The 27,953-nt window shown below is 51.5% G+C and overlaps 2 protein-coding genes across 5 annotated transcripts; one reads left to right on the top strand and one right to left on the bottom strand.

The window, feature by feature from the left end:
* The first annotated feature begins 1,384 nt into the window (after positions 1-1,384).
* Positions 1,385-7,779, top strand: Best2 (bestrophin 2). The gene is made up of 10 exons (XM_051168812.1): positions 1,385-1,474; positions 1,629-1,845; positions 1,943-2,037; positions 3,325-3,558; positions 3,635-3,789; positions 4,097-4,174; positions 5,547-5,699; positions 5,788-5,868; positions 6,019-6,173; positions 7,210-7,779. The coding sequence occupies exons 2-10, from the start codon at positions 1,694-1,696 to the stop codon at positions 7,631-7,633; spliced, it is 1,527 nt and encodes a 508-aa protein (XP_051024769.1). The 5' UTR covers positions 1,385-1,474; positions 1,629-1,693; the 3' UTR covers positions 7,634-7,779.
* Positions 7,780-13,747: 5,968 nt separating this feature from the next.
* Hook2 (hook microtubule tethering protein 2) lies at positions 13,748-27,701 on the bottom strand. 4 transcript variants are annotated; one of them, XM_051168810.1, is made up of 22 exons: positions 27,537-27,701; positions 27,001-27,086; positions 26,858-26,930; positions 24,807-24,857; positions 24,571-24,703; positions 24,384-24,451; positions 23,900-23,962; positions 23,035-23,115; positions 22,776-22,936; positions 22,504-22,644; positions 21,404-21,605; positions 20,162-20,272; positions 19,971-20,061; positions 19,597-19,666; positions 18,740-18,877; positions 18,569-18,656; positions 18,331-18,365; positions 16,215-16,297; positions 16,029-16,132; positions 14,366-14,476; positions 14,221-14,292; positions 13,748-14,135 (listed from the first exon to the last, which is right to left on the bottom strand). In XM_051168810.1, exons 1-22 carry the CDS (start codon positions 27,579-27,581, stop codon positions 13,986-13,988), a joined length of 2,157 nt encoding a protein of 718 aa, XP_051024767.1. In that variant the 5' UTR covers positions 27,582-27,701; the 3' UTR covers positions 13,748-13,985. The 4 variants fall into 4 exon arrangements, 2 of the variants coding, with proteins under 2 accessions (XP_051024767.1, XP_051024768.1); XR_007833186.1 differs by having other exon boundaries at positions 14,221-14,476; positions 18,467-18,656; XR_007833187.1 differs by lacking the exon at positions 27,537-27,701 and having other exon boundaries at positions 14,221-14,476; positions 18,467-18,656; positions 26,851-26,930; positions 27,001-27,055.
* Positions 27,702-27,953: the final 252 nt, after the last annotated feature.

Genomic DNA, 27,953 nt, shown 5'->3' with positions numbered 1-27,953 from the left:
CTCTAAGTTCCAGGATAGCCAGAGTTACACCGAGAAACTCCATCTCAAGAAAAAGAAAAATCCTGGAACTGGGGTTACAGACAACCACAATGTGGGTGTAGGTACCAAATAATGCAAGAGAAAGCAGGGCGAGTTATGAACCCTGAACCATATCTCCAGCTTTACTTTTTCAATTATGTGTATATGTGTCTATGCCTGTGTGGGGGATATGTGCGCCTGAGTATACGAGCCCTTGGATCCCCTGGAGCTGGAGTTACAGGTGGTTGTGAGCTCCCAGAATGGGTGTGGAGAACAAGCTCTAAAAAAGCAGGGTGCGCATTCTTAACCACTGAGCCATCTCCTCAGTCCCTCCATTGGCTTTTTGAGACTGGGTCTCATTCTATAGCCCGGGCCAGCCTGAAGCTCAGGATAGCCCTCTGGTCTTAGCTGCCAGCATACCTGGCTGACCTTGAAAGTCTCTGCGACAGTGTGGATCGCCACTGTGATTATATAAAGCTGTTTTAAGGAAAGCTAAATGTGCATCTTAGTGACAGCCTGTGATCACAGGTAGCGATCTAGTCTGGCTGGCCTGGGGGATGGGGGCGGGGGTTCCAGATACCTTGGACCGGCTCCTCACTAGGGAGGGAGACAAAAAGGAGCAAGAAAGAACAGAGCAGACCTCCCACACACACCACCACCACCACCCCACCCAACCCCACCCCCCCTGCCCAGGAGACAAACTGGCAGACCTTCTCCAAACAAAGTTCTGAGGCTGGAGCTTAGCTAAAGGGGATGGACCTGGGAGGGGCTGCCCACGCCCACTCCCCAGCTCCTCTCCGCACAGAGTCTGGCTTCAGCCACACCCAGTACTGAGGACACCCTCCCAATTCGGTCTCTGTCCCTGTGTGTCCCTGTACTGCCACCCTCAACACAGGTGAGAAGTGCCAGAGCTGGGGGAATAAAGGGCCCTGGACGGGCAAGCTTTGGGCAGGACTCCTGGGCGGCCCCCCGCCCCCCTCCCACCCCACCCCGCTCCATGGAAGGCTACGGGGGGGGGGGCAGCCAGAAAGGAGGAGAGATGGAGGAGGATCTGAGGAGGACCTGGAGGGAGGGGGTCAGAGGTGGAGCATTAAGTGGGAGTCAGAGTGAGCCAGTTCCAATCAGGAGGTAGGGAGGCTGCAGGACAGAGCCGCCATCCAGAGCAGTTCCGAATATGAGGGGGACGGTAGGCTCAAGGGAGGAGAGAGAGAGGGAGCCAGTGTTGGGAGAGTGGGCGGGAGGGGGGCGCTGTTGAAGCTCTGAGAATTTAGAAACTGAGGACTCAGGAAGTCATGAAGGTTGAGCGCTGTACAGCTGAAAGGGATGGGGGCGATGGGAGGCAATGCAAACATTGACTACGTTCATCCAAAGGTGTAGGAGGTTGGGGACCTAAGTAAAAGTCCAAGAGTCCTGAACCAGTAACTAGAGGAAGGAGACAGAACAAGACTGGGAAAAGGTAACTTGGGAAAGAGCTACGACCCGGGGGAGGGAGGGAGGGTAACAGGACTTGGGTGGGGGACCGCCCTAGCGCAGCGAAGATAGCTGTGCGCGGCCACTTCCACCTGCAACTGAAAATTCCAGGATCATCCCCTCCAAGCATTTTCCCTTAGCTCACAGGCCGGGACCCAGACTAAATAAACCCCTTCTCTACTGGACGCACTGGCCCGGCGCAGCGATGACTGTCACCTACACAGCCCGAGTGGCGAATGCCCGCTTCGGTGGCTTCTCGCAGCTGCTGCTGTTGTGGCGCGGAAGCATCTACAAGCTCCTGTGGCGCGAACTGCTGTGTTTCCTAGGGCTCTACATGGCGCTGAGCGCCGCCTATCGGTGAGAAGACCTGGGGTCGGGGCTGGGAGCCTGCGCCCCGTGGAAGGGACTAGGAGTGGAGGGGAGACCTGTAGCCACCGCATTCCCTACCCCGCAGCTTCTTACTGGCAGAGGAACAGAAGCGCTACTTCGAGAAGCTTGTCTTATACTGCGACCAGTACGCCAGCCTCATCCCCGTCTCTTTCGTACTTGGTGAGGTTGCACCCCCTGAGAGCCTTGTTCTTATGTAAGGGAGAAATCTGTTTTCCAGTCACGCTTCTTCAAGACCCCACTCTTATCCCTCTGAGATGCGGACGCAAATCTAACTTCCAGAGCGTCCCACTTCTGAACCCACATAATCGAAGATGCCGGTATGACCCTACATCCTGAAACACTGCGTATCACCTGGTTAAAATACCCTCCCGAGGTGGCGCACGCCTTTAATCCCAACACTCGGGAGGGAGAGGCAGCTGGATCGCTGTGAATTCGAGGCCAGCCTGGTCTACGAAGGGAGTCTAGGACAGCCAAGGCTACACATTGAAACCCTGTCTCGAAAAACAAAACAACAAAATACCTTCAGAGGTACCCACCCATAGGAATGCCACCTCATCCACAGATTTATCACTACTCGTGTCTGCATTGGATTACTATGCCACACACACTCACATCCTGAGGCCCCTCCCTCCAGGGAACAAATATCCCTCCATTCAAATCCAGCCTAGCCCCTGACCCCACAGAAACCTCATGTGACCCTCACATTACACGGATGGGATGACCAGCCTGCCCAGGTCTCCCTCTCACATAGGGCCAAACTCCTTCTTTGTATGTGTGGGGTTTGTTTGTTTATTTGAGACAAGATCTGGCCTGAAACTCCCTATGTATGTAAACCAGGCTGAGGACTAAACTTCCTCTCCTCCCCTGCCCCAAATTTTCTGTGTAGCCCTGGCTGTTCTGGAACTCGCTATGTAAGCCAGGCTGGCATTGAACTCAGAGATCCATCCACCTCTGCCTTCCAAGTGCTGGAATTAAAGGCATGGACCACAACTGCCAGGCTTAAATACTTTTATAAGTTCCTGTTCCGGGACTCCAAGTGGCTGTTGTGGTAAATCTATCTAGATGTCCCTGCTGTGTCCACCAGTGCCCTTACCTTGTTTCCAGTCCCAATAACCCAAGCCCAGTGAATTGCCTGGGATCAGAGGAACATATCCCTTCATGGCCCTAACATGGGTCCTGGGTCTCCACTAGCACATTAAGATCACAATTGCTCCCCCCTCCCCCCCCAAAAAAATCACAATTACCCATCTCGGTCTACTTCAACCGGCTACCTCTTTGGCTTCAGGGCTGGATCCCCAGTTCTCAGACCAGATGGCCCATGTGGTCAGAGTGACCAGCCTTTTTTCTAAGTGTCTCTGATACAAACTCAATGTCCTACCAGACCCACGGCTTGAGCTCCCAAACTCTTGGCTCCTGCATCCGAGTTTCCATCTTTGTTGTCCCCAGGCTTCTACGTCACACTGGTGGTGCATCGCTGGTGGAACCAGTACCTATGCATGCCTCTGCCCGACGCACTCATGTGCGTGGTGGCCGGCACCGTGCACGGGCGCGACGACCGCGGCCGCCTCTACCGGCGCACTCTCATGCGCTACGCAGGGCTCTCCGCGGTGCTAATCCTGCGTTCGGTTAGCACAGCAGTCTTCAAGCGGTTCCCCACCATAGACCACGTAGTCGAGGCCGGTGAGTCTCTGGCCAGAGGATTGTTAGGGCCCAGACAGGAGAGCGGTGCGAGTAACTTCGGATCACTCCCCTCCAGGATTTATGACCCGTGAGGAGCGCAAGAAGTTCGAGAACTTGAACTCATCCTACAACAAGTACTGGGTGCCCTGCGTATGGTTCTCTAGCTTGGCGGCGCAGGCGCGACGAGAGGGGCGCATCCGCGACAACAGTGCCCTTAAGCTGCTGCTGGAGGTGAGCCCGGGAGGAAGTCAATCTTACAATAACAGAAACTGTGCGCTTCGGAGTGGGTCGAGGGCGGCTGGTCTCAAACTTCCCACGAGGCAGTATTTCAAACACAAACGAGATGCACTTATTTCCAATGGGGCAGCCCTGTAGTGCGTGGTACCCCAACGCGGGTGTACGTCACCACCACGTACCTGCAGCTCCTGGATACACTCGCCTAATTCCTAATATGTGACCCCTCTCCATCCGGGCACTCTTGTTTAATCTCCACGTGAGTTCAGTGTTCAACCCGTTCATGAGCAACATCTGCCCCTAGGAGCTGAATGTGTTTCGGAGCAAATGCGGTATGCTGTTTCACTACGACTGGATTAGCATACCCCTCGTCTACACCCAGGTAACTTCCCCATGTCTCCATTATACTCAGCATAGGAGGCCCTATTCCTTTAAGGTGAAATGGTCATAGTGCATTTTAGAAACTGAGACGAGGGGCTGGAGCGACGGCTCAGCGGTTAAGAGCACTGCTCTTCCGGGTCCTGAGTTCAATTCCCAGCAACCACATAGTGGCTCACGGCCATCTATAATGTGATCTGACGCCCTCTTCTGGCCTGCAAGTGTACATGCAGGTAGAGCACTGTATACATAATAATAAATAACTCTTTAAAAAAAGAAAGAAAAAAACTGAGACAAGAGGATCTAGAGTTTGAAACCAGGAGACAGAGAGACATCATTTTGTTTTTTAAAGATTTTTTATGTATATGAGTGCTTTGTCTACATGCAGGCCAGAATAGGGCATCAGATCCAAGTATAGATGTTTGTTAGCCACCATGTGGCTACTGGGAATTAAACTCAGGACCTCAGGAAGAACAGACAGTGAGTGCTCTTAATTGCTGAAGAACCATCGCTCCAGCCCAGAGTTTGTTGTTGTTGTTTTTAAGATTTACTTATTTGTACCAGGCGTGGTGGCACATGCCTTTAATCCCAGCAATCAGGAGGCAGAGGCAGGCGGATCTCTGTAAGTTCGAGCCCAGCCTGTCTACAGAAATGAGTCCAGGACAGCAGAGGCTAAACAGGGAAACCTGTCTTGAAAAAAGAAAAAAAAAAAGATGTATTTATTTATTTGGGCTGGAGAGATGGCCTAGTGGCTAAGAGCACTGCCTGCTCTTCCAGAGGCCCTGAGTTCAATTCCTAGCAACCACATGGTGGTTCACAACCATCTGTAATGGGATCTGATGCCTTCTTCCGGTATGCATGAAGACAGAGCACACATACCTTTTTTTAAAAACTAAAAAAACAAAAAAAATTCATGTGTTATGCACACAGTATTCTGCCTGCATGTCTGCCTACAAGCCAGAAAAGGTCACCAGATCTCATAATAGATGGCTATGAGGCACCATGTAGTTGCTGGGAATTGAACTCAGGACCTCCGGAAGAGCAGGCAGTGCTCTTAACCTCTGAGCCATCTCTCCAGCCCAAGACAGGGTTTCTCTGTGTAGCCCTGCCTGTCCTAGACTCACTTTGTAGACCAGGCTGGCCCTGAACTCACAGAGAGATCCACCTGCCTCTGCCTCCCGAGAGCAGGGATTAAAGGAGTGCGCCAACATGTTCAGTCCTTTCTTGATAAAATAAAAGTGTAGGGACTGAATGCCAGCCAAAAACTCAATCATTTTGTTGTTCAGTGCTAGCTAGTCCTGATCTTTCCAAGACTCCCTAAGGCACATGGGGTAGAGGGTCAGCAGTGATATGGTTCCCATTTGCCTGGCTCTCAGGTGGTGACTATCGCGGTATACAGCTACTTCCTGGCTTGCCTCATCGGCCGTCAGTTCCTAGACCCTGCACGGGGCTACAAAGACCACACCCTGGACCTGTGCGTTCCCATCTTCACCTTACTGCAATTCTTCTTCTACGCCGGCTGGCTTAAGGTAGGTGGGGTCCTGAGGCAGGACCAGAAGAGAGAGGTTTGAAAGATTCTCCAAGCTCCACCTGCCTGCCTTTCTTCGCTGAACTCAGGTCGCAGAGCAGCTCATTAACCCTTTCGGAGAGGACGACGACGACTTTGAGACCAACTTTCTCATTGACCGCAACTTCCAGGTCAGAGAGTCTCTCCTCCTGGTGGGCACGCATCTAAGAGTTTCCCAAGGGGTCCCAGACTTTCCTAAGCCTCACCCTAAATACCCTTCACACTTCGATCTCTCGCCCTGAGGGCTCCACCCACCCCGCCCCGTATGCCCACATCCTCAGGTGTCGATGCTAGCTGTGGACGAGATGTATGACGACTTGGCCATGCTGGAGAAAGATCTATACTGGGATGCAGCGGAGGCTCGCGCGCCTTACACCGCGGCCACCGCTTTCCTGCTTCAGCAGCCCTCCTTCCAGGGCTCCACCTTTGATATTGCGTGAGTTAGCGGGGTGGGCGTGGCTTAAGGCTCTGCTAGTCTGGAAGGGTCTACGGTCTATGAGGTTAGTGGCGGGAAAGGGGATTACCGTAACCAAGTTAGGCAATTTGGCCCAGGAAGGAGGCGCATTCATCCGCACACTAGGAACCCTAGCAATTGGGAGATGGAGCGTTGGGAATCAGAAATTCGGCTATAAAGCGATCGAGTTCTTGGCTGTGACTGGGATGGGAAATGGTCATCAGTTGGAGACTGCGGTCAGATCTAAAGACTTTTTTATAGACGAGATGGGGCCACGACTGAGGTTGTAGCGCCAAAGATATGGGGCAGGTCTTTCAGAGTGACACAAAGGGTGGCTGGAGCTAGGGGAATCTCCAGTGCTTCGGATCTCGCTTTGTGTATCAAGAAGAGAAAAGCCCGGGGTGAGGGTAGGGTCTAGTTTATCATACAAGAGATCCTAGCTTCCATCTCAAACACACGCTAAACAGAGAGAGATCGACAGACATGGATGTGACGGCACACACCTGTAGTTAGTGTTAGTGCCATGACTGAGGAGACAGAGGCAGACCGCTCATTCCCCCACAGGTTTGAGAACAGTCTGGACTACAGAGTAAATTTCAGGTAACTAGAGCTACATAGTGAGACTTTGCAAGAACCAACAAGTAAACACACGAGGCGGAGGCGGGGAGGAGCCAGAGTTTCTCATCTGAAATCTCTCCCCCTCTTGGGTATCACTTGCTTTTCTCAAATCTACCTTTCCTCTACTCAAAAAACAAAACAACAACTAAACAAATACTAGAAAACTAGCCGGGCTGTGGTGGTGCATGCCTTTAATCCTAGGATTAATTTAATGCCAGGCAGATGCAGGCGGATCTCAGTAAGTTGGAGGACAACCTGATCTACAGAACAGGGTCTGGGGCAGCTGCTGCTACACAAACAGTCTCTATGGGGCAGGCAAGGGGAGGGGGAAACGAGAAAACTAAAATGAGATAAAAAATCAACACAGAGGAGCGTGGTAACGCCCCTGTCCATCCTCTAGGCTGGCCAAAGAGGACATGCAGTTCCAGCGACTGGACGGCGTGGACGGCCCGCTGGGAGAGGCTCACGGGGACTTTCTGCAGCGCCTCCTGCCGGCGGGGGCGGGCACTGTGGGTCCTCTGGGGCGGCGCCTGTCGCTGTTGCGGCGCAAGAACAGCTGCGTGTCAGAGGCGTCCACGGCAGCCAGCTGCGGGTGTGCAGGCACCGCGGATGGCGGAGGCGTGGAGTGCGGTTGTGAAGACCCTTTGCTCGACCCCAGCCTTCGGGAGCCGGAGCTGGAGCCTCCCGCTTGTCTTGACCCCCCTGCCTCTATCCCGGGGCCGCCTGCTGAACCTTTTATCACTGTGTCCATTCCGGGGCCCCGGGCTCCTGCGCCGCCCTGGCTGCCCAGCCCTATTGGAGAGGAGGAAGAAAGTCCGGCTTGAGAGCCTGGGACCAGGACCCCTGCGGACATCCAATCTAGCACACAGGGTATGCTGGTGACCACCAAGGTCTGCACCAGCTAGCTAGGTCTGCAGAAATCGACCTGTCCGTTTTGACCATTTGAGGCTGGTGGTGTTAGGGGTCCATAGTCTCCCAGTTGTTGCTTTTTTTTTTTTTTTTTCCCCATACTCCCAGCTGGGGCTGCCTCCTCTTCCTTCTCCTCCTCCTTTGTTTTTTCCAGGCAGAGTTTCTCTGTGTAGCCTTGACTGCCCTGGACTCACTTTGTAGACCAGGCTGACCTCGAACTCACAGAGATCCGTCTGCCTCTGCCTCCTGGCTGCTGGGATTATGCCTGTGCCACCACCGCCTGGCTACTCCCAGCTTCTTTAAGTGGTTTTGCTTCTCAAGCACCACCAGCTGACCAGCGGCCTCTGTATGTCTTGACTGGCGGCCTGTGTTCTTCCCTTCCGGTGGGCCTACCTCGTGAATGTGTGAGGATCAAAACAAGTGAAAGGGTGTCTCATTCATTAAATGGCATTCAATAAATGGTTATCACTGAAGTGTTGCCTCCAATCAGATCATTTACAAGATTTGGAGATTTTCCTCCCTTTCTTTCTTTCTTTCCTTATTTATTTATTTTTAATATACAGGCTATCTCTGTGCAACCCTAACTGGCCTCTACCTCCTGACTAGTCTGTCTGATGACCCCTCCCCCCAATGTTGGCGAGAGAAACGCTGCCTGGTGATCAGAGGCATCAGAGTGCTAGACTTGCACTTGAAGTGAACTGTATCCCAGACAGTGCCCTTAACTGCTGAGCCATCTCTCTGGCGCTCATTTTATTTTTGTTTCTCCAAGAAGGTTCTCACTATGTAGCCTTGGTTGTCCTGGATTCACTCTGTGACCAGGCTGGCCCCAAACTCTCAAAGATCCACCTGCCTCTGCCTCCTGGGTGCTAGGATTAAAGAAATGTGCCACTATACCAGGTTTCCCTATTTTATTTTTTTAAAGATTTATTTATTTTGTCAGGGCGAGTGGTGGTACATTCCTTTACTCTCAGCAATCGGGAGGCAGAGGCAGGTGAATCTCTTGAGTCCAAGGCCAACCTGGTCTACAGGGTGAGTTCCAGGACACCCAGGGCTACACAGAGAAACTTTGCCTCCAAAGACAAAAACAAACAACAAAAGACATTTATTTTTATTTTGTGTATGAGTGATAGCCTGTATGTGTGTATATGTACATGTACACATGCCTGTGCCCTTGGAGGCCTCAGAGGACCTCAGATGCCCTGGAACTAGAATTACAGATGGCAGCCGGGTGTGGTGGCGCACGCCTTTAATCCCAGCACTCAGGAGGCAGAGGCAGGCGGATTGCTGTGAGTTCGAGGCCAGCCTGGTCTACAAAGTGAGTCCAGGATGGCCAAGGCTACACAGAGAAACCCTGTCTCGAAAAACAAAAAAAACAAAAAAACAAAAAAACAAAATTACAGATGGCTGTGTGTGCCAATGGAGGTGCTGGGAATTGAACCTTGGTGAGTAACAAGTGCTCTTAACCTTGCTTATTTTATTCAAGACAGCATTTCTCTGTGTAGCCCTGGTTGTCCTAGAATTGCTCTGTAGAACCAGGCTGGTCTTGAACTCACAGAGATCTACCTGCCTTTACCTCCCAAGTGCTGGCATGAAAGGGGTGAACCATCACCTCCCAACTACTTTTTATTATTATTATTATTATTATTATTATTATTATTTATTTATTTATTTATTTATTTATTGGTTTTTTGAGACAGAGTTTCTCTGTGTAGCCTTCGCTGTCCTGGATTTGCATTGTACTCATTTTATTATTATTATTATTATTATGTTTTCGTTTTTGTTTTTGGAGACAGGGTATCTCTTGTAGTCCTGGCTGTCCTGGACTCACTTTATAGACCAGGCTGGCAGAGATTCACCTGTCTCTGCCCTCTAAGTGCTAGGATTAAAGGCGTGCACTACCATGACCTGCTTTTATTTTATTTTTTGAAGCTTGTTATATAATCCTAGATGGACTCAAACTCACAGCAATCCTACTGCCTCAGGGCTAGGACCACAGGCATGGACCACCACACCCAGCTTTCTCAGTTATAAATGAATTGCTCTTATGTGCCACTGACCCTTTTGTTTTGGTTTGGTTTTTTCTTTTTCTTGTTTGTTTGTTTGTTTTTGAGACAGGATTTCTCTATGTAGCCGTGGCTGTCCTGGACTCACTTTGTAGACCAGGCTGGCCTCGAACTCACAGAGATCTGCCTACTTCTGCCTCCCAAGTGCTGGGATTAAAGGTGTGCACTGACTTTTGAGTTGACATTTAAGAGCTTAGCAGGGACTCCTTCCCTGACCACCTCTTTGGCTTGAGCGTCTCAAAGGTAATCCTCCATCCAAATCCCATAAATCAGCTCCCAGTGTAGTAAGACTTTGGGAATTTGAGTTTCTTTAAAAAACACAGAAATAGCCAGGCGGTGGTGGCGCACGCCTTTAATCCAGAACTCGGGAGGCAGAGGCAGGTGGATCGCTGTGAGTTTGAGGCCAGCCTGGTCTACAAGGTGAGCCCGGGAACAGTCAAGGCAGCACAGAGAAACCCTGTCTGAGACAAACAAACAAAAAACCCCACAGAAATAGCCAGGCAGTGGTGGCTCAGGCCTTTAATCTCAGCACTCGGGAGGCAGAAGCAGGTGGATTGATGTGAGTTCAATGCCAGCCTGGTCTACAAAGCAAATACAGGACATCCAGGACTACACAGAAAAATCCTGTCTCGAAAACAACAAGGACAGAAACAAAACACAGAAATAGCTGGGCAGTGGTGGCACATGCCTTTAATACCAGCACTCAGGAGGCACAGGCAGGTGGATCTCTGTGAGCTCCAGACTGGCCTGATCTTCAGAGAAAGTTCCAGGACAGCCAGGCCTACACAGAGAAACCCTGTCTGAAAAAACAAAACAAAATAAAATTAATATTGATTTATTTATTTAGAGACAGGGTCCATGATGTGGCTGTGAGTGTCCTCGAACTTGCTTTGTAGTCTAAACTAGCTTTGAACTCAGAGATCTTCCTGCCTCTGAAGGATAAACCTATTTTTGTTATGATCCCAAGTGTGGGATCGGAACGGTCTTGTGAGAACAGGTGAGGTTAATCCACTAGGAGACAAACCACCTCATGTGGGAGCTTGATTGTTGCCAGCTGAAAAGATCCTGTGACCAGACTCTGGGAGGAGATATATATATGAGCCCAGAACTGGAGGCGGGGCCTTTGGAGACTTCAGATAGTTTTGGCTGTTCATTGGTCCACTTCGAGATGCTCCTAGGGCGAACCACTTGAGGGAAGGTTTTGGGGCTCCAGGTTCCTGCTGAGGTCCCGGGTTCTGGTTACTCCAGGTTCCAGCAGAAGAAATCCTGCTGGCAAGGCCAGGAGAATCGCTCCTTGGAACTGATGTCCTTACAGTTTTGTTATTCTTTAATCCTCTTTTCCTATTGTTGCAGTTAATTGGGTTATAAGGGACGTACGATCGGTTACTAAGTTCGTAATAAAATATATTGGTTAAGAAAACTGAGCTGGGGCTGAAGAGATGGCTCAGTGGGTAAGAGCGCTGCCTGCTCTTCCAGAGGTCCTGAGTTCAGTTCCCAGCAACTACATGGTGACTCACAACCATCTATAATGAGATCTGTTGCCCTCTTCTGGTGTACATGCAGGCAAAACACTGTGTATATAATAAATAAATAAATCTTTAAAAAAAAAGAGAGAGAGAGAAAAGAAAACTGAGCTGGGTCTGGAGAGATGGCTCTTCCAAAGGACCCAGGTTCAATTCCCAGCACTCACATGGCAACTCATAGCTGTCTGTAACTCTAAGATCTGACACCCTCACACCAATGCACATAAATGAAAATTAAATAAAATAATTGAAAAAAGAAAAGAAAAGAAAACTGAGTCTACGTGCCTCTGCCTCCCAAGTATTGAGATTAAAGGTACTTACCACCATGCCTGGCTGGAAACTCACCATTTTTGACTAGGCTGACTGGCCAGTGAGTCCTTAAGCTTTGCCTGTTTCCTGACCCCTCAAAGTGGGGATACAGGCACACGCAGCCACATGGAGAGCAGACTCAGCTCCTCATGCAGATTTACAGACAGAGAGTCTCCCCAGATGCTACTCTGCTGCTTCTTGTCCGTTTGGGTTTCTTGTTTTGTTTTAAAGATTTATTTACATTTACACATATGAGTGTTCCACCTCCATGTACACCTGCATGCCAGAAGAGGGCATCAGATCACATTATAGATGGTTATAAGCTACCAAGTGGATGCTGGGAATTGAACTCAGGACCTCTGGAAGAGCAGGCCACTGAGCCATCTCTCCAGCCTTGGTTTCTGGTTTTGTTTTGGTGTGGTTTTTTGAGATAGGGTTTCTCTGTGTAGCCCTGGCTGTCCTGGACCAGCTTTGTGGACTAGGCTGGCTTCAAACTCACAGCAGTCCGCCTGCCTCTGCATCCTGAGTGAAGGGATTAAAAGTATATGCCACCACACCCAGCTGGTTTCTGTTTTTTGAGACAAGATTTCTACATGTATTCCTGGCTGTCACGGGCTCACTCTGTAGATCAGGCTGGCCTGGAACTCAGAGATCTGCCTGCCTCTGCTTCCCAGCATGCTGGGATCACAGGCTTGCTACACCACATCTGGCAGCTCCCAGCTTTTTTGTTTGTTTGTTTGTTTTTGAGGCAGAGTTTCTCTGTGTAACAGCCCTGACTGTCCTGGACTTGCTTTGTGGACCAGGCTGGCCTTGAACCCACAGAGCTCCGCCTGCCTCTGCCTCCCCAGTGCTGGGATTAAAGGCGTGCGCCACCACTGCCCAGACAGCTCCCAGCTTCTTAAAACAAACAACAACAACAACAAAAACTCCTTCATACTATTCTCATTCTATGTTACTGGTCACTCACACTTTAATAAGAACACAAGACAAAGCTGGGTGTAGTGGTGCACCCCTTTAATCCCAGTGATTAATAGGCTGAGGCAAGAGGGTCTCTGAGTTCGAGGCCAGCCTGATCTACAGAGCAAGTTCCAGGACAGCCAGCACTACACAGAGAAACCCTGTGTCAAAAAAAAAAAAAAAAAAAAAAAGGCAAACAAAGCCGGGGCTGGAGAGATGGCTCAGAAGTTAAGAGCACTGGCTGCTCTTCCAGAGGTCCTGAGTTCAATTCCCAGCAACCACATGGTGGCTCACAGCCATCTATAATGAGATCTGGTGCCCTCTTCTGGTGTGCAGACAGAACACTGTATACAAAATAAATAAATAAATCTTTAAAAAAAACAAAAAGCAAAAAACAAACAAACAAAAACCCCACAAGAATGAAAGACAAGGGCCTGCAGAGATGGCTTCGTGGCTAAACGCTCTGGCTCTCTTCCAGGGGAGCCAGGTTCAACTCCCAACACCTACATGGTGGCTCACAACCATCTGTAACTCTATTTCCGGGGGATTGGATGCCTTCTTCTGGCCTCTGTGGACACCAAGCAAATACACAGTACACAACATACATGCGGGCAAAATACTCATACATTGGGCTGGGGAGATGGCTCAGCGGTTAAGAGCGCTGCCTGCTCTTCCAGAGGTCCTGAGTTCAATTCCCAGCAACCACATGGTGGCTCACAACCATCTATAATGTGATCTGATGCCCTCTTCTGCAGATAAAGCACTCATATACAATAAATAAATAAATATTTTTTTAAAATACTCATACATGTAATATATATATATATATATATATATATATATAAAACAAAAAAATGTCAGGTGGTGGTGTGTACGCCTTTAATCCCAGTACTCAGGAGGGAGAGGCAGGTGGATCTTTATGAGTTCAGGACAGTCAGGGCTACACAGAGAAACTCAGTCTTGAAAAACCAAAACAAAACAAAAAACAGTGAACTCCTTTAATCCCAGCACTTGGGAGGCAGAGGCAGGCAGATCTCTGTGAGTTCGAGGCCAGCCTGGTCCCACCATGCCCTGCAAGACAAGGCTTTCTTAAAAGCAATAGTCTGTGTTCCTAGCCCACTTTTTACTCCTCACCATGCTCCCCAGAGTCCATTCATGACAGATGAAGTGTTTTTATTTAAAGTCTTTATTCTTTTCAAATATAAAATCAGGCTTCTCCCGGGTAGTACAGGAGAAAAATCAAGAATAAGAATCACATTGCTGAAAGGATTAGCTACACCTGCTACCTGCCTCTCTCTTCTCTCCCATCTAAGGAAGCTAAGGGCAGGAGTCATATCCTCAGTCAAGGTCAAGGCCCCAGGCTGGGCACCATTGTGAACTGGAGGATTGCAGCGGTGGCAGGAAGTTGAGGTGTGTCAGTGCTTGTCAGTGGGGCGAAGGCTCAGAGAAGCCATGCGCCCCAAGGGGCCTCGGCGAGCATTGGTAGCCAGCCTTTGCTGTGCCAGGAAGGACTGGGCATGGGCAGGAGCCTGCTCTTCCCCAGCCCGCTGTTCCAAGGCCATGCCCTAGAGAGAGATAATTGACAGGGGGTAAGCCAGCCTACCCAAGCCACGTGACCCTGACATGTCAGCCGTGGAAGAGCCCACTCACCATGCTGTACCAGGCACTGATGAGCAGCTTTTCCTCCTGCTCCCGTTGGCTCCGACTCCTCTCACTGTCCATCTGCCAAGGAGAACAAGAGTCAGGCAAGGGCTTGGCTGCGCCGCCGGCCGCAGGAAGGGATGAGGGCACCCACCTCCAGCTGCCTTATCCGCAGGTTCCGCTCCCAGAGCTGCGTCCTCAGGGTATGCAATTCCGGGGCCACCACAGTTGGTGGCCGCTGCTTGGGTTCCAGGGTCTGTATGACCTAGGGATTGTGGGGAGGGGGAGCGATCACAGGAGAGTGACCTTGATTACAATGACAGTGACTTTTTGCAGTCCTGGGAGACTGATTGAACTTAAAGGCCTCACACATGCTAGGCAACAAAGCTGTAGTGAGTGTGTCATTCTGTTTTGTTGTTTGAGACAAGGTTTCACTCAGACGAGGCCTCAAAGTTGTGATCTTCTTACCTCTGGGTCACGAGGTGCTACCACACCTGAATCTTTTTCTTTTTATCTCTCTCTCTCTCTCTCTCTCTCTCTCTCTCTCTCTCTCTCATCTATCTATATACTTGAAACAGAGTCTTAGTATGCAGCCTCGCTGACCTCAAGCTGATGATCTAGCTACCTTTACCTTCCTAATGCTGAGAAAGACTGTCTTTGTTTGTTGTTGTTTTTAGACAGGGTTTCTCTGGTTGTCCTAGACTCCCTTTGTAGACCAGGCAGGCTCAAACTCACAGAGAGATCCTCCTGCCTCTGCCTCCTAAGTGCGGGGATGAAAGGTGTACCTCACCACGCCTGGCTGTGCTGCCTGTGCAGTTTACAGATGCTGGCTTCTGTACCAGCAGAGAGCTGAGTACAGGGTGGACTTTGCACTGTTACTTGTTTGCTGCATCGTATTTTGTAAACACTCCCTCCAACCACCTGGTTGGTTTAATAAAGACCTGACCGACTAACAGCAAACGCTGGAGAGAGATGGGCACGATTTCCGCCAGAGATAGGAACTGTGGGAAAGAATCAGGCAGGGGATGAGTTGCCAGCCAGACACGGAGGCAGAAACAGGTGCCAGGACTGAGAAGAGCTAATGAGCCACATAGATTAATATAAAGGGGTTAATATAGGTTAAGCGCCAGTTAAGGAACAAGCTGAAGCTAAGGCCAAGCATTAATAATTAATAAAAGGTCTCTGTGTCATTACTGGGAGCTTGAGGTCCAAGAAAGCCCTGTTACACTTAGCACCCAACCATTATGCTGGGATTAAAGGAGTACATTAATATTATAACAGTAAACCACCCCTGGCTCTTTTCTTTCTAGCCTGCCTAAGCCTCCAAAATAGTTCGGAATACCAACTTGAGCCACCCAGGCCTTTGGTTTTATGTTATATATTTACTTATATTTTGGAGTGCTGGGAATGAACCCAGGGCTTCCTTTCTGTGAGGCACGTACAGTTAGCAAGCCACATACCCAGCCACATGCACAAACCTACACTGGCTCATAGACTACAGACAAGCATTCTATCACTGAGCCATGTCTCCAGCACCTCACTGGTGGACTTGAGGCAGAAGCTCTTCCACTGTGCTCTGCCCCCACCCAAGCTTCTTCTTTGCAGACCCTTTTGGCACACTGGAGTACAATGGATTTAACAGCCCTTAGCAGCAGCACCATGCAGAAGCCTATGATGTGACATAGTATATGGCAATGGCAGGTGTGAGGGCAGAGCTGTGCAAACTGGCAGGAGATGTAAAATGATGGGAGGAACAGGGAGCAGGACCTGAGTGAGGCAGGACAGTGGGACCCTCCGCCCCCTGCCAGCATCCTCACCGTGCGTGCCTTGTCCACATAGCGTCGGTATCGCTCCTCCATGGCCCGCAAGTCTGCATCCTTCTTCTGCAGACTGTCCTGCAGCTCCTCAATCCGCCGAGCCGCTGAAGAACAAACAGTGGTCCCCAAGTTTCACGCTGCACTCTGGGTTCCCTCCAGCCCTGGCTACTGCCAAGCCCCACTTACTGTTGCTGTCAGCAGGAGGCTCCAACTCCTCAATGTACTCTCGTTTCCTCTGCAGCTCTAGGTCAGCCTCATGCAGCTTCTGCCTGTGGGCGTGGAAGCAGTAGGATGACCTTGGGCTGGCATCTCCATCTGCTTGTCCATCCATCCATCATCCACCTATCCATCCATCTACCCATCCATCCATCCACCCACCTACCCATCCATCCATCCACCCACCTACCCATCCATCCATCCACCCACCTACCCATCCATCTACCCGTCCATCCATCCATCCACCCACCTACCCATCCATCCATCCATCTGTTCATCTATCCATCCATCTGCCTGTCTGTCCATCCATCCATCCATCCATCCATCTACCTGTCTGTCCATCCGTCCATCCATCCATCCATCCATCTACCTGTCTGTCCATCCATCCATCCATCCATCCATCCGCCCATCTATCCATCTATCTGCCTTTCTGTCCATTCATCCATCCATCCTTCTGCCTGTCCATCCATCCATGATGTTGGAGACATAATCCAGGGCCTTATCCATGCTAGACGAGTACTCTGATATTGGGCCACACCCCAGCATCTCACTGAACTTAGGCTGATTCTCTATGGCAGAGACACACTCCTAGCCTGCTGGCTTTCCTTCTGTCCAAGTAGTATCCCACAAGTCAGAAGCTTCATTACAGCCACAAAGACCTCCTCGCTCTGTCACCTCCCCATCCCATGGTCCCCCAACTGGTCTGTTCCTCATCATCCCTTCATCATGACCTGGCTATCCACTTGTGTTTTCAACACCTCAGTTTTATTCTCCATCCAGCAGCCAGGATCGGTGCTCTGTTTTTTTTTTTTTTTCAGGATTTATTATATGTTATATGTATGCCTGTGTGGGTCTGTGTATACCATATGTGTGTGCGCGCTCGTGCCTGGGGAGGCAGAAGAGAGTGTGCGATTCCCTGCAGCCGGTGTTACAGCTGGTTGTGACCCATCTGACATGGGGACTGAGATTTGCATAAGCTCTTCTGTGCTCTTAAGTGAGACATCTCTCAAGGCCCAGGGATAGTTCCTGTTTTTCACTTCTTGTGGCACTAAGGATGAAACCCAGAAGGCTTGCACATACCAGGCCAGTGCTCTACCAGTAAGTCAGGTGTGTGTGTGTGTGTGTGTGTGTGTGTCTTGTTTTTTTGAGACAGTCTCATGTAACCCAGGATGCCCTTGAACTCCTCCCTCTTCTGCCTCCTGAGTGCTAGAATCACAGGCCCATACCACCACCCTCTACTTTTTTCTCATAGAGGTTCTGAGCCAGACATAATGGCTCATGCTATGAGCATTTCAGGAAGAAGGTCATGGTAGAAGGATTACAAGCCCTAGGCCAGTCTGATCCACAGGGAGAACTTGTCTCATAAGAAGATAAAAGAAGGCCAGGTGGTGGTGGCGCACGCCTTTAATGCCAGCACTTGGGAGGCAGAGGCAGGTGGATCTCTGTGAGGTCGAGGCCAGCCTGGTCTACAGAGTGAGTTCCAGGACAACTAGAGCTGTTACAAAGAGAAACCCTGTTTTGAAAAAACAAACAAACAAATAAACAAAGATCACTCCCTGTCGCCAGGCAAGGTGGCATACACCTGTAATCCCAGTGGCGCACGCCTTTAATCCCAGCACTCGGGAGGTAGAGGCAGGTGGATCGCTGTGAGTTCGAGGCCAGCCTGGTCTACAAAGTGAGTCCAGGACCACCAAGGCTACACAGAGAAACCCTGTCTCGAAAAACCAAAAAAAAAGTCACTTGCTGTTCTTCTAGACCCAAGTATGGTTCCCAGCACCACAGTGACTCACATCTATCTGACCTCCATGGGCACATGTGGTAGACAGCTGTGCAGGCATAACACTCATAGGCACAAAATAAATACACTTTAAAAAACAAACAGATCGCATTTGAGAGCAAGGCAGGGTAGTGTACACCTGCAATCTCAGCACTTGGGAGATAGAAGGAGGGTCAGGAATCCAAGGCCCGCTTCCTGTCTCAAAATAGAGACTGTGCTTGGCCTGAGGGAACTGGACCTCTTCACCCACAATCCTCCACACCTTTGCCCCAAGGGTTCCCACACCAGGAGTGAGCTCTTCGCACTTACAGATGGTCCTCCAGCTTTCTCTTCAGCAGGGTGGGCTGGGGGAGAGAAGCAGCAGGGGGTGAGGGAATGGGTGAGGCAAGGTCTGAAAACCTGTGCGGGTAGCGATGGGCTGCCTCCCTGGACCCGTGGTACTCACAGTGGCCTTCCTCGGGCATCCGGCAGCAGAGGGGTGGGGGGGGAAAGGAGGATTACTGGGGAGCACAAGGGAGGGCCAGGCAGGGAGGAGGTGGGCACTCACGTCCTCACTCTTGCCCGCCTGCTCCTGCAGGGCCTTCTGTAACTCTTCCACCTGGGCCCTCAGCTCAGACAGCTGCTGCTGGTTCAGCCTGACGGGGAAAGGGTGCTCAGTACTTGCCCCTGGCCGCATATAGGTCTCCCTTCCAAACAAACATGGCTTAGGACTCTTTACCGGTGCTGCGTCTCCAAGCCATGGCGTGCACGGTTGGCCTCCTCCAGATGGCGCTGCAGCTCCTCCTGTCGCTCCCGGTCCGCCGCCTCCTGCTGGCACAGTCGTTTGTTTTCCAGCTGAAGCCGCAGGAGTGTCTCCCTGAGGAACAGCGTTAAGCGAGTAAGGCTGTGGTCCTGGACGGGCCCCATTAGGTGAAACTCTAGGCAGGAGGCTGCCTTGGAAAGAGCCCCTGGGGTAGGAGTACTGAGGACCTGGCATGGGCTCTGGAGGACTGACCTGGGCATGGTGGATGGAGGACTAATGAAAGATATCAAAGTGGGCGGGGCTGTGCGTTGGGGGTGGGGGATTAAACCATTTGCATCCAGCTATGGAAACAGTCAGTGGGGTGGGAGTTACTATACTAGAGCAGGGCAAAAGGCACTGGATGGAGGAGGGGCTCCAGCGATGCCGGGGCTAGAACCAGGGTCTCAGAGTGAGCAGGGCTAGGACGTAGGGATTTTTGTTTGTTTGTTTGTTTTTCGAGACAGGGTTTCTCTGTGTAGCCTTGGCCATCCTGGACTCACTTTGTAGACCAGGCTGGCCTCGAACTCACAGCGATCCGCCTGCCTTTACCTCCCGAGTGCTAGGATTAAAGGCGTGCGCTACCACGCCCGGCTGGACGTAGGGATTTTTGAAGCCACGTGCGTGGGTTGGACTTAATTTGTGTACTCAACGAGGATCCTGGAACAGTAAAGCCCTCAGGTCAGAGCGCAAACAGGAACAGGGAAACTTAAACCAAGCAAGCAAGACCAATGGCAGGCTCGCCCTCTGAGGGTGGGGCTGAGGACGGGCGGGCCTGGATGGGTCTAGAACCATACCTGAGCTCTGCTGGCAGGATCTCTGCTGCTAAGTTTTCTGGGCCAGAAGGGGTAGGATCCAGGGAGAGGTCTGAAGAAAACAAGAAATCTTCAGGTTTCTTTCCTTTTTTTTTTTTTTTTTTTTTCTTTCTTTTGTTTTGTTTTGCTTTTTGTTTTGTTTTCCAGACAGGGTTTCTCTGTGTAATAACCCTGGACTCACGTTTTAGACCAGGCTGGCCTCGAACTCAGGGATCCACCTGCCTCTGCCTCCTGAGTGCTGGGATTACAGGCATTCGCCCCCACCCTGGCCAGCGTCTGGGTTCTCTTTTCAAGGACCATCTTTGAGGACTCAAGTACAGCCCTAGGCCATCCCCAACCCAGATCTGAAAACTCACCAGCCTGTGTTGGCAATCCCCTCGGCTGCAGCTGGGCACAGCGGAGTTCCTCATTGGCCTCCCTCAGGGAGTCCCTCTCTGTCAATAGCCGCTACAGGGACAGGATGCAAGATGCCAGTTGGACCTCCTGGGAAATGGGCTATCCCAGGACACAGGGGGCGGAGCCTGAGCTGCAGGGCTTCAAGCCTTACCTCCTTCTCCTTTGTCACCAGGTCACACCTCTCCTCTAGGTTTCTGCATTCAAACAGCCACTTCTCAGCCTTCATGGCCTCTTCCTGCCACTGGCTCTGCAACTCTTGAACCTGCCAGAGAAGAGGGCCCCAAGACTCAGCAGGTGAACGCACTTGTCACCAAGCCTGACAGCTGGAGCTAGAACCTTGGACCCCACATGGCAGAAAGAGAAAACTAACTTCTCTAAGTTGCCTTCTGAACCCCACTTGCCCGCTTGCACCATGCACAAACACACACGAAATAAATACAATGTAACAGGTCGGGGGTGGTGGCGCACGCGAGGCAGAGGCAGGCCGATCGCTGTGAGTTCGAGGCCAGCCTGGTCTACAAAGCGAGTCCAGGATGGCCAAGGCTACACAGCGAAACCCTGTCTCGGAAAAAAAAAAAAAAAAAGGGAATTCAGGGGGCTGGAGAGATGGCTCAATGGTTAAAAGCACCGCCTGCTCTTCCAAAGGTCCTGAGTTCAAGTCCCAGAAACCACATGGTGGCTCACAACCATCTATAATGTGATCTGATGCCCTCTTTGGCCTGCAGGTATACATGCAGACAGAACACTGTATACATAATAATAAATAAATCTTAAAAAAAAAAAAAAAAAGAAGGGAAGTCACGGCCTGGAAGACAGCGCAAGAGATAAGAGCACTGGCTCCTGGCTCCCAGAAGACAGGGGCTCAGTTCCCAGCACCCATGTGGCACCTCACAACTGTCTGTAACTCCAGTCCCAGGGGATCTGGCCTCCATGAGCACCAGGCACACATGAGGTGCACAGACACACAGGCAGAGCAAATGCCCATGTATACATATAAAGTTATTTAAAAATAAAAAAAGGGGCAGCCTGGTCTACAAAGCGAGCCCAGGATAGTCAAGGCTACACAGAGAAACCCTGTCTCGAAAAATGAAAAATAAATAAATAAATAAGGGGGGAGAATGGGGGGGGGGGGGGGGCAGCAGAGACGGAAGGAGGAAGGAAGAGCAACCAAAGAGCAGAGCAGAGCGGAAGAGAGGCTGGAAACAGAAGGGACCAGGTGGTGCCAAGAAGTTGGGAGGAGGGGTGCGGAAGAGAAGCTGTGGAGCTGACAAACCTGGGCAGGGGAGGCATGCATGTAGAAGGCATGGCCTAGTTAACTCAAGAGGGACGGCTACCGAGCTGTGCTCAGAGCGGACTACGGTGGGCCGTTAAGGGGTGATGCTACCTGCCTTACCTGCCTGCGCTGAGCCTCGAGCTGGGCACGCAGGGATCCTGCACGGCGCAGCTCCTCCTCCAGCTGCCGCGTGCGCTCCGCGTGGCCTGCATTGCGCTCCTCCAGCTGCCGCACCTGCCGCCGGAGTTCCCGGAGCTCACCCAGGCGGCGACGGCAGCTGTTCAGAGTAGCCTCCAGCTGCCTCGCACGCTCGGAGGACTGCCTGAGAAAGGGATAGGGGGGTGGAAAAATTCAGAGGCCAGCTGCAATGTTGGGCAGGGAAGGCCTTCAGCCTTGAGGGATTCGGGTAAAGGAGTCAGCGGGTCTGTAGTGCTGGTTGGGGTCATGAGGGTGACAGCAGATTCTCAGGGGTGAAACTGCGCAGACACAGAAGAGCTGTGGGGTAACAGAGTGAGTGATAAGGACACTTTGGGATCCTGGGGAAGCTGTGAGGAGTCTTCAGAAGTGAGACGTGTTAGCATTCTAAGAGTGTATGGGGTTATAGGAGGTCTTTAGGGATACAGAAAGCACAGTAGGTTCACAGGCGGCTGCGATGACATCCTAGAAGCCAGGTGCATGATGGGATCCAAACGGTGCAGTGGGATCTGGAGAGTGTGAGGAGGGGTTCTGTTTGTCAAGGGTGCTGTCAGGTGTTGGCTAATGACACTGTAAAACTAAGGGGGCTCCATGCACCCAGGAGGTCTCTCAGGAGACAGAATAGGGTCAGGACACTGTAGTGGCACTATGACATGTTGGAGCCTGGGAGGTATGGCGTATAATAAATCCACTTTGCGAGCTGGAGAGATGGCTCAGAGGTTAAGAGCACTGGCTGTTCTTCCAAAGGTCCTGAGTATAATTCCCAGCAACCACATGGTGGCTCACAACCATCTATAATGAGATCTGGTGCCCTCTTCTGGCCTGCTGGCTCACATGCAGGCAGAACACTTTATGCACTAAATAAATAAATAAATAAATAAATAAATAAATAAATAAATAAATAAATCTTAAAAAAAAAAAAAAAGTCCACTTTGCATTTGGGAGTTGGAGGTGCCATAGCACTTGAGGGGGGTTCTGTGCCAATGCTGCAGGTATGTGGCGGGCATTCGGGACCCGCCACCTACCTCAGCTCATCCATCTCATCCTTTAATGACTGTGCCTCCTGAGACAGGCTGCTCAGTGCTTGGTTCCGCTGTTGCAGCTCAGTGACCTCCCGCTCCAGCTCCAGGCAGCGCAGCCGCTCATCTTCCCGGCTGCTCTCCAGCCTGAGGGTGTGTGTGTGGGGGGGGGGGGAGAGACAGAAGGAGATAGAGGCCTTCTGGCCCCAATGCCCTGCCCCCACCCTCCACCCCCTTCTGGCCCCAAGTGCCCTGGCCCCACCCCCAGCGGACCACACCTGAAATTCTCCTCCTGCAGCTGTTCCAGCTGTGACTGCAGAAGCAACAGCTTCTTCGCAGTGAGGCCCGGGGCACTCTCCACTTCCGATCGGCCCACCCTCTCCCGCAGGGCAGCATTCTCTTGTGCCAGAGTCTGCTTCTCCTCTGAAAGGAGCGCAAGCTGTGGGCAGGGAAGGCAGGTCAACTTGGAGCGCGAACCAGGTTTTTTTTATCCGTGTAGGCTTATGCAAGGGACCCTGCTCCACCAGCCCCACCCACCTGCCGTTCCAGATCCAGGTAGCGCTGCTGAAGTTCATCACCCTCCTCCACCTCCTCACTCAGGAAATAGTACCTGCGGGACTGAGGAGATTGGGGGCGGGGGAGGGGGAATATGAGGGAAAGAAGTTGCAAAGCTGTGATTTCTAGGGATGGGGGAAGGGGTCAAGAAGCTCCAGGATCTAAGAGTGGGCTGGAATCCTAAGAGAATGGAAGAAGAGCCATTTCCTTTTCCTTTTTTTTTTTTTTTAAAGATTTATTTATTATGTATATAGTGCTCTGCCTTCATGCACACCTGCACACCAGAAGAGGACACCAGATCTCATTATAGATGGTTGTGAGCCACCATGTGGTTGCTGGGAACTGAACTCAGGACCCTTGGATGAGCAGACAGTGCTCTTAACCATTAAGCCATCGCTCCAGCGCAAGAGTCAGTCATCATCTAACCCTTGAGAGCTGGCAAAGGACAAGGCTAAGACCTCAAGAGGATTGGGATGGTTGATTAAGCTTAATGATAACAAGCCCTCTTATTAGCCAGGCGTGGGTGGCACTCACCTTTAGTCCCAGCACTGGGGAGGCAGAGGCAGGCAGATCTCTGTGAGGTAAGTTCGAGACCACTTTGTTCTACAAAGTGAGTCCAGGATAACCCCAGGGCTGTTAACACAGAGAAGCCAAAAAAACCGAAAAAAAAACAAAAACCAAAACCACAAGCCCCCTCATCTCCTGTGATGCCAGCTACAAGCAAGGCTGAGGCAGGAGGATCAGAAGTTCACCCTTGCTGCCTGGATTACATGAGGACACGCCTTTCCCCCTTAGTAGCCCAGAGAACCGTGGTGGTGCAACCTTTAGCAAGTTTCATAATCTTTACCTGTGTATCAAAGTTCCCGTAAGTCTCCGGTGACAGGGAATCAGAAGTGTCTTTTGTCATGAGCTGTGGAAGGGGACATTGGGATGAGCTAGGTGCTCTGATCCAACCGTCAAGACTTCTACAATTCAGTTTAGGTACCTCTTCCGGTCCCCCCCCCAAGTCTATCTTCCCTTCCCCCCTCTCTTCCCTAAAGCTAGTTTGACCAGCTAACTCCTGCCTGGAGGCTCCTTCCAGGGTGGGAGGTGGGGGGGGGGGGGGGGGGGGGGGGGGAACCACGGGAGGTCAAACCTTTTGAGGCTTCAGGGTTCTGACTTAGAGCTGACATACACAAGAGCTGGTGGGCTGACTTCCAGGCAGAGGCCATACCTTACCAGGCAAGGCCAGGTCTGTGCCCAGTTTCCTCTATCCTAGAAATGTCCCCTCCCCTGACACTTTCAGATTGCCGCCGAGGTTGGGGGTGGGTGGGTGGGATGCCCTCACCCACCTCCTGTATGGCTTCCATCACTATGTGCTGAACAGATTCCTCCAGCGTCATAATTCTCTGGATATACTCTGGGGATGAAGGTGGACGTGAGAGGCTGAGACGAGGGAGAAGTAGCAGAGGAAAGAGCATTTCCTCAGGGTAAGCTCTGGGACTTCTCTGACTTCCTCCCCTCCAGCCCTCCTCATACCCTGTTTTTTCTCACAACTGATAGCACAGCCCAGTACCAGCTGAAGCAGCTTGCCAAGCTCAGCAGGATCTGAGACCTCTCCAATGAGGCTGACATCTGGGAGATGCTGCTCCGACACAGGGTGCCCCAGGACCTGAGAACACCAACGGGGGTGGGGGGGGGAATGAACTGTGAGGGCTGACAGACGGAATGCTGTCTCCCAACCCAGCCCCCTAAATCCCTTTGCCGTTACTCACATCCTTCGAATATTCCATCAAGCTCTGTAAGATCTTCTCCAGTTTCCTGACCTGGTTGAGGACAAGGAGTTATATCTAGGCCTGGAGGCCTGGAGCGCCACCCCCAAACCTGTCCTCGCTTCCTCTCCCTCCCCACCCCCCACCCCCCCATCCCTCAACTTTTCTTTCCCTGCTTATTCTGTTCTTACTGCTTGGCCCTGTTCTCAGTCTCCTCCTCCTCCTCCAGGCCTCATGTGCATTGCCAGTACTTTAGTGCCTACCTCACCATCTTTACTCACAAGTCTCAGAATCCACTGGCTTCTCACTGCCTGGCACTTACTCTCACCTCTCTCTTGGACAACTTGCACCCACGGCTTCTCACCTCCCACCTTTTTTGGACGGTGGTGGGGGGGTGGGGGGGTAGGAGTTCTGGTGATCAAATCCAGGGCCTTGGGGATTTGGGACGTTCCCATTGAGCCACCACCGACACCCTCCCCCCCCCACAAACACCAGCTCCTTACTAGTTTTCTGCTTCCTGCCCCTCGCTGCTGCCCACTGACCTGCCTTCATCTCCTACTCTTGCTGCCTGGACTGCACTCCTCCCCAAGCAGGCAGGGGTGGCTTCTAAATGACTGAGCCAGCTTGTGTCTTTCTTCTCTTAAAACAATTCCCTGCCTTTCAACAGTACTTAAAATAGAATCCTTGCCACAAGTGGTGGCATCTGCCTTTAATCCAGGGACTTTGGAGATAGAGGCAGGTGCATTTCTGAATGTGAGGCCAGCCTGGTCTATGGAGCCAGGGCTACACAGAAAAACTCTGTCTTTAAAAACCAGAGCAGCAACAAAAACACCTACACACCCCGTTGCTCTCATAGCCCTCCATTTATTTTTTTCATAGATTTATATGAATTTGCTTTGTTGGGGTTTTTAGATTTGTTTTTGTTTGATTTTTTTGTTTGGTTTTTATGTTTTGTTGTTTTTGTTTCTTCCAGACAGGGTTTCTCTGTGTAGCCTTGGCTGTCCTAGACTTCCTTTGTAAACCAGGCTGGCCTCCCAGTGATCCACCTGCCTCTGTCTCCCAAGTGCTGGGATTAAAGGTGTGTGCTACCATGCCCAGGCTGCTTTTCTGTTTTTTGTTTTTATCTTTTTGTTTTCCAAGACAGGGTTTCTCTGTGTAGCCCTGCCTGTCCTGGATTCACTTTGTAGACCAGGCTGGCCTTGAGCACATGGAGATCCGCCTGCCTCTGCCTCCCGAGGCATGTGCCATTTATTTTATTAGAGAGAGAGAGAGAGAGAGAGAGAGAGAGAGAGAGAGAGAGAGAGAGAGAGAGAGAAGGGGGACATATACGAGTGCCTGCAGAAGCTGAAGTTACAGGTGGTTGAGAGCTGCTTAATGTCTGTGCTGGAAATTGAACGCAGGTCCTCTGGGAGAGCAGTATTCATTCATAACCACTAAAGCCATCCCTTTGGTCCAGTTTTGTTTTCTGAGGCAGCATCTCACATGGCTCAGAATGGCTTCTAACTTGCTGTGTAGCCACCAAGGTTCACTTCGAACTCCTTATCTTCTTGCCTCCTAAGGTGCTGGGATCCCGTGCCACCTGGTTTGGCTACCACACCCCACCAGTTCTCCGTGCTGCCCGGGATCGAACCCAGGACCTTGTGAAGGGTGAGCAAATCCTCTACTGCTAAGCTATATCCCTGCCCCGCCCCCCCTTTTAAAGTTTTGAAACAGGATCATAATTAGTTGTCCAAGGTGATGGAGAATTTGCTATCCTCCTCCCTCAGCATATCAAAATAGCTGGCACTACAAGCACCTTGCCGCTGTGCCTCTTGGAAGTGAACATCTGTTTGTGTATGCGCTTTATGCCCACATCACAAGAGCGATGGCAAGTTTTTGTCTTACTGCGGGTGCTCAATATAAAGATAAAAGTAGCTTGCTGACCACCAGACATCTGACTCTCTTCCTGGCAGGTCTGCCTGTCCATCACGCAGGACATGTGTCTAGCTGTCCCTTCACGATCACCTCTTAAATCCATCCTCTAGTTATTCCCTAGTCATGAATCCACCTGTCACCTTCAACCTCCAGCTGGGACTTGGGTCCTCTGTGATGCCCTGGAGCCATGCGTCGTTGAACCAGGAAGGGTCTCTAGGGGCGGAAAAGGTAGGATGAGCTGGCTGGGGAGCCCTTGGGGACCCTCCCACTCAGCCTCACTCACATCTGATTCAGCACATGGGCTATGGCGAGTCCGCTGCTCAGGTCCTGAGGACTGGCACAGGGAGGTGGAACTTGGAACGTCTGCAACTAAAGGCGACCGGAAGGGGCAACAGGAAAATTCAGGACCTGGAACAACCTCTTTTGCAGACTTTTTCCCCCATTCATCAAACACCTCACTGGCTTGTAGCACCATTATAACAATTCTTTGGGGGCGTGGCTTCTACACACCTGGGCACTGAGGGGGCGTGGCCTCATTTCACCTAGACAGGCAAACCCTGAAAGCCTAGGTCAGGGCGTTACCATGAGTCACTTGGTCCTCACTGATAACGTGACCAGGTTTGTGCCCCAGAGGGGCGGGGCCTCACCTGTTCCTCAGGCCTGCCCACGTGACAGAAGCAGGTGGTCAGGTCAGAGTCCAACGGCCCAGCAAGCCTACGACCTATTATTCCTCCTTCTAGCCCCAAGACAGAGGAAAGAAGTCCAAGACAGGGCGAGAGGAAAGGGCACACACCTGACCCAGCCCCGCCCCCGACCTACCCAGGTGAGCAGAGACCCGCATAGCTCGGCCTTGTCCACACTCATGGCTCCAGATCGAATTCGATCCGGGCCAAGGAGCCCCGGCGCGCAGGAGCAGCCTCCGGGTCCGCCACCAGCGAGCGCCCGAAGCCAAGACCTCCCGCTCGGCCTAGAGCGCCGCCCCGCTCCATCCCGCCCCTTGGCGCAGGCTCCGCCCCAGACACATGATCTCTTCCAAAGGCGAGCACTTGCCCCTCCGCCTCGCCATCTTAAAAGCGGATCACCGGCGGGCGCACATGCTGCCGCTAGGTGTCAGTCTGGCTCAGTTCTTCCCGCCGGGAGCGTGGTGGCCTCGGTTCCTCGCGGTCTCTCTTTTTGAGGTGGAATGGTACTCTAGATCCTTTAAGGCGGATCTGCTGCACCCAGTTTCACAGGCAC

The sequence above is a fragment of the Acomys russatus genome, chromosome 26 (genome assembly GCF_903995435.1).
Source record: "Acomys russatus chromosome 26, mAcoRus1.1, whole genome shotgun sequence".
NCBI classification, from domain to species: Eukaryota; Metazoa; Chordata; class Mammalia; order Rodentia; family Muridae; genus Acomys; species Acomys russatus.
This window is presented reverse-complemented; position numbering and strand designations above follow the sequence as displayed.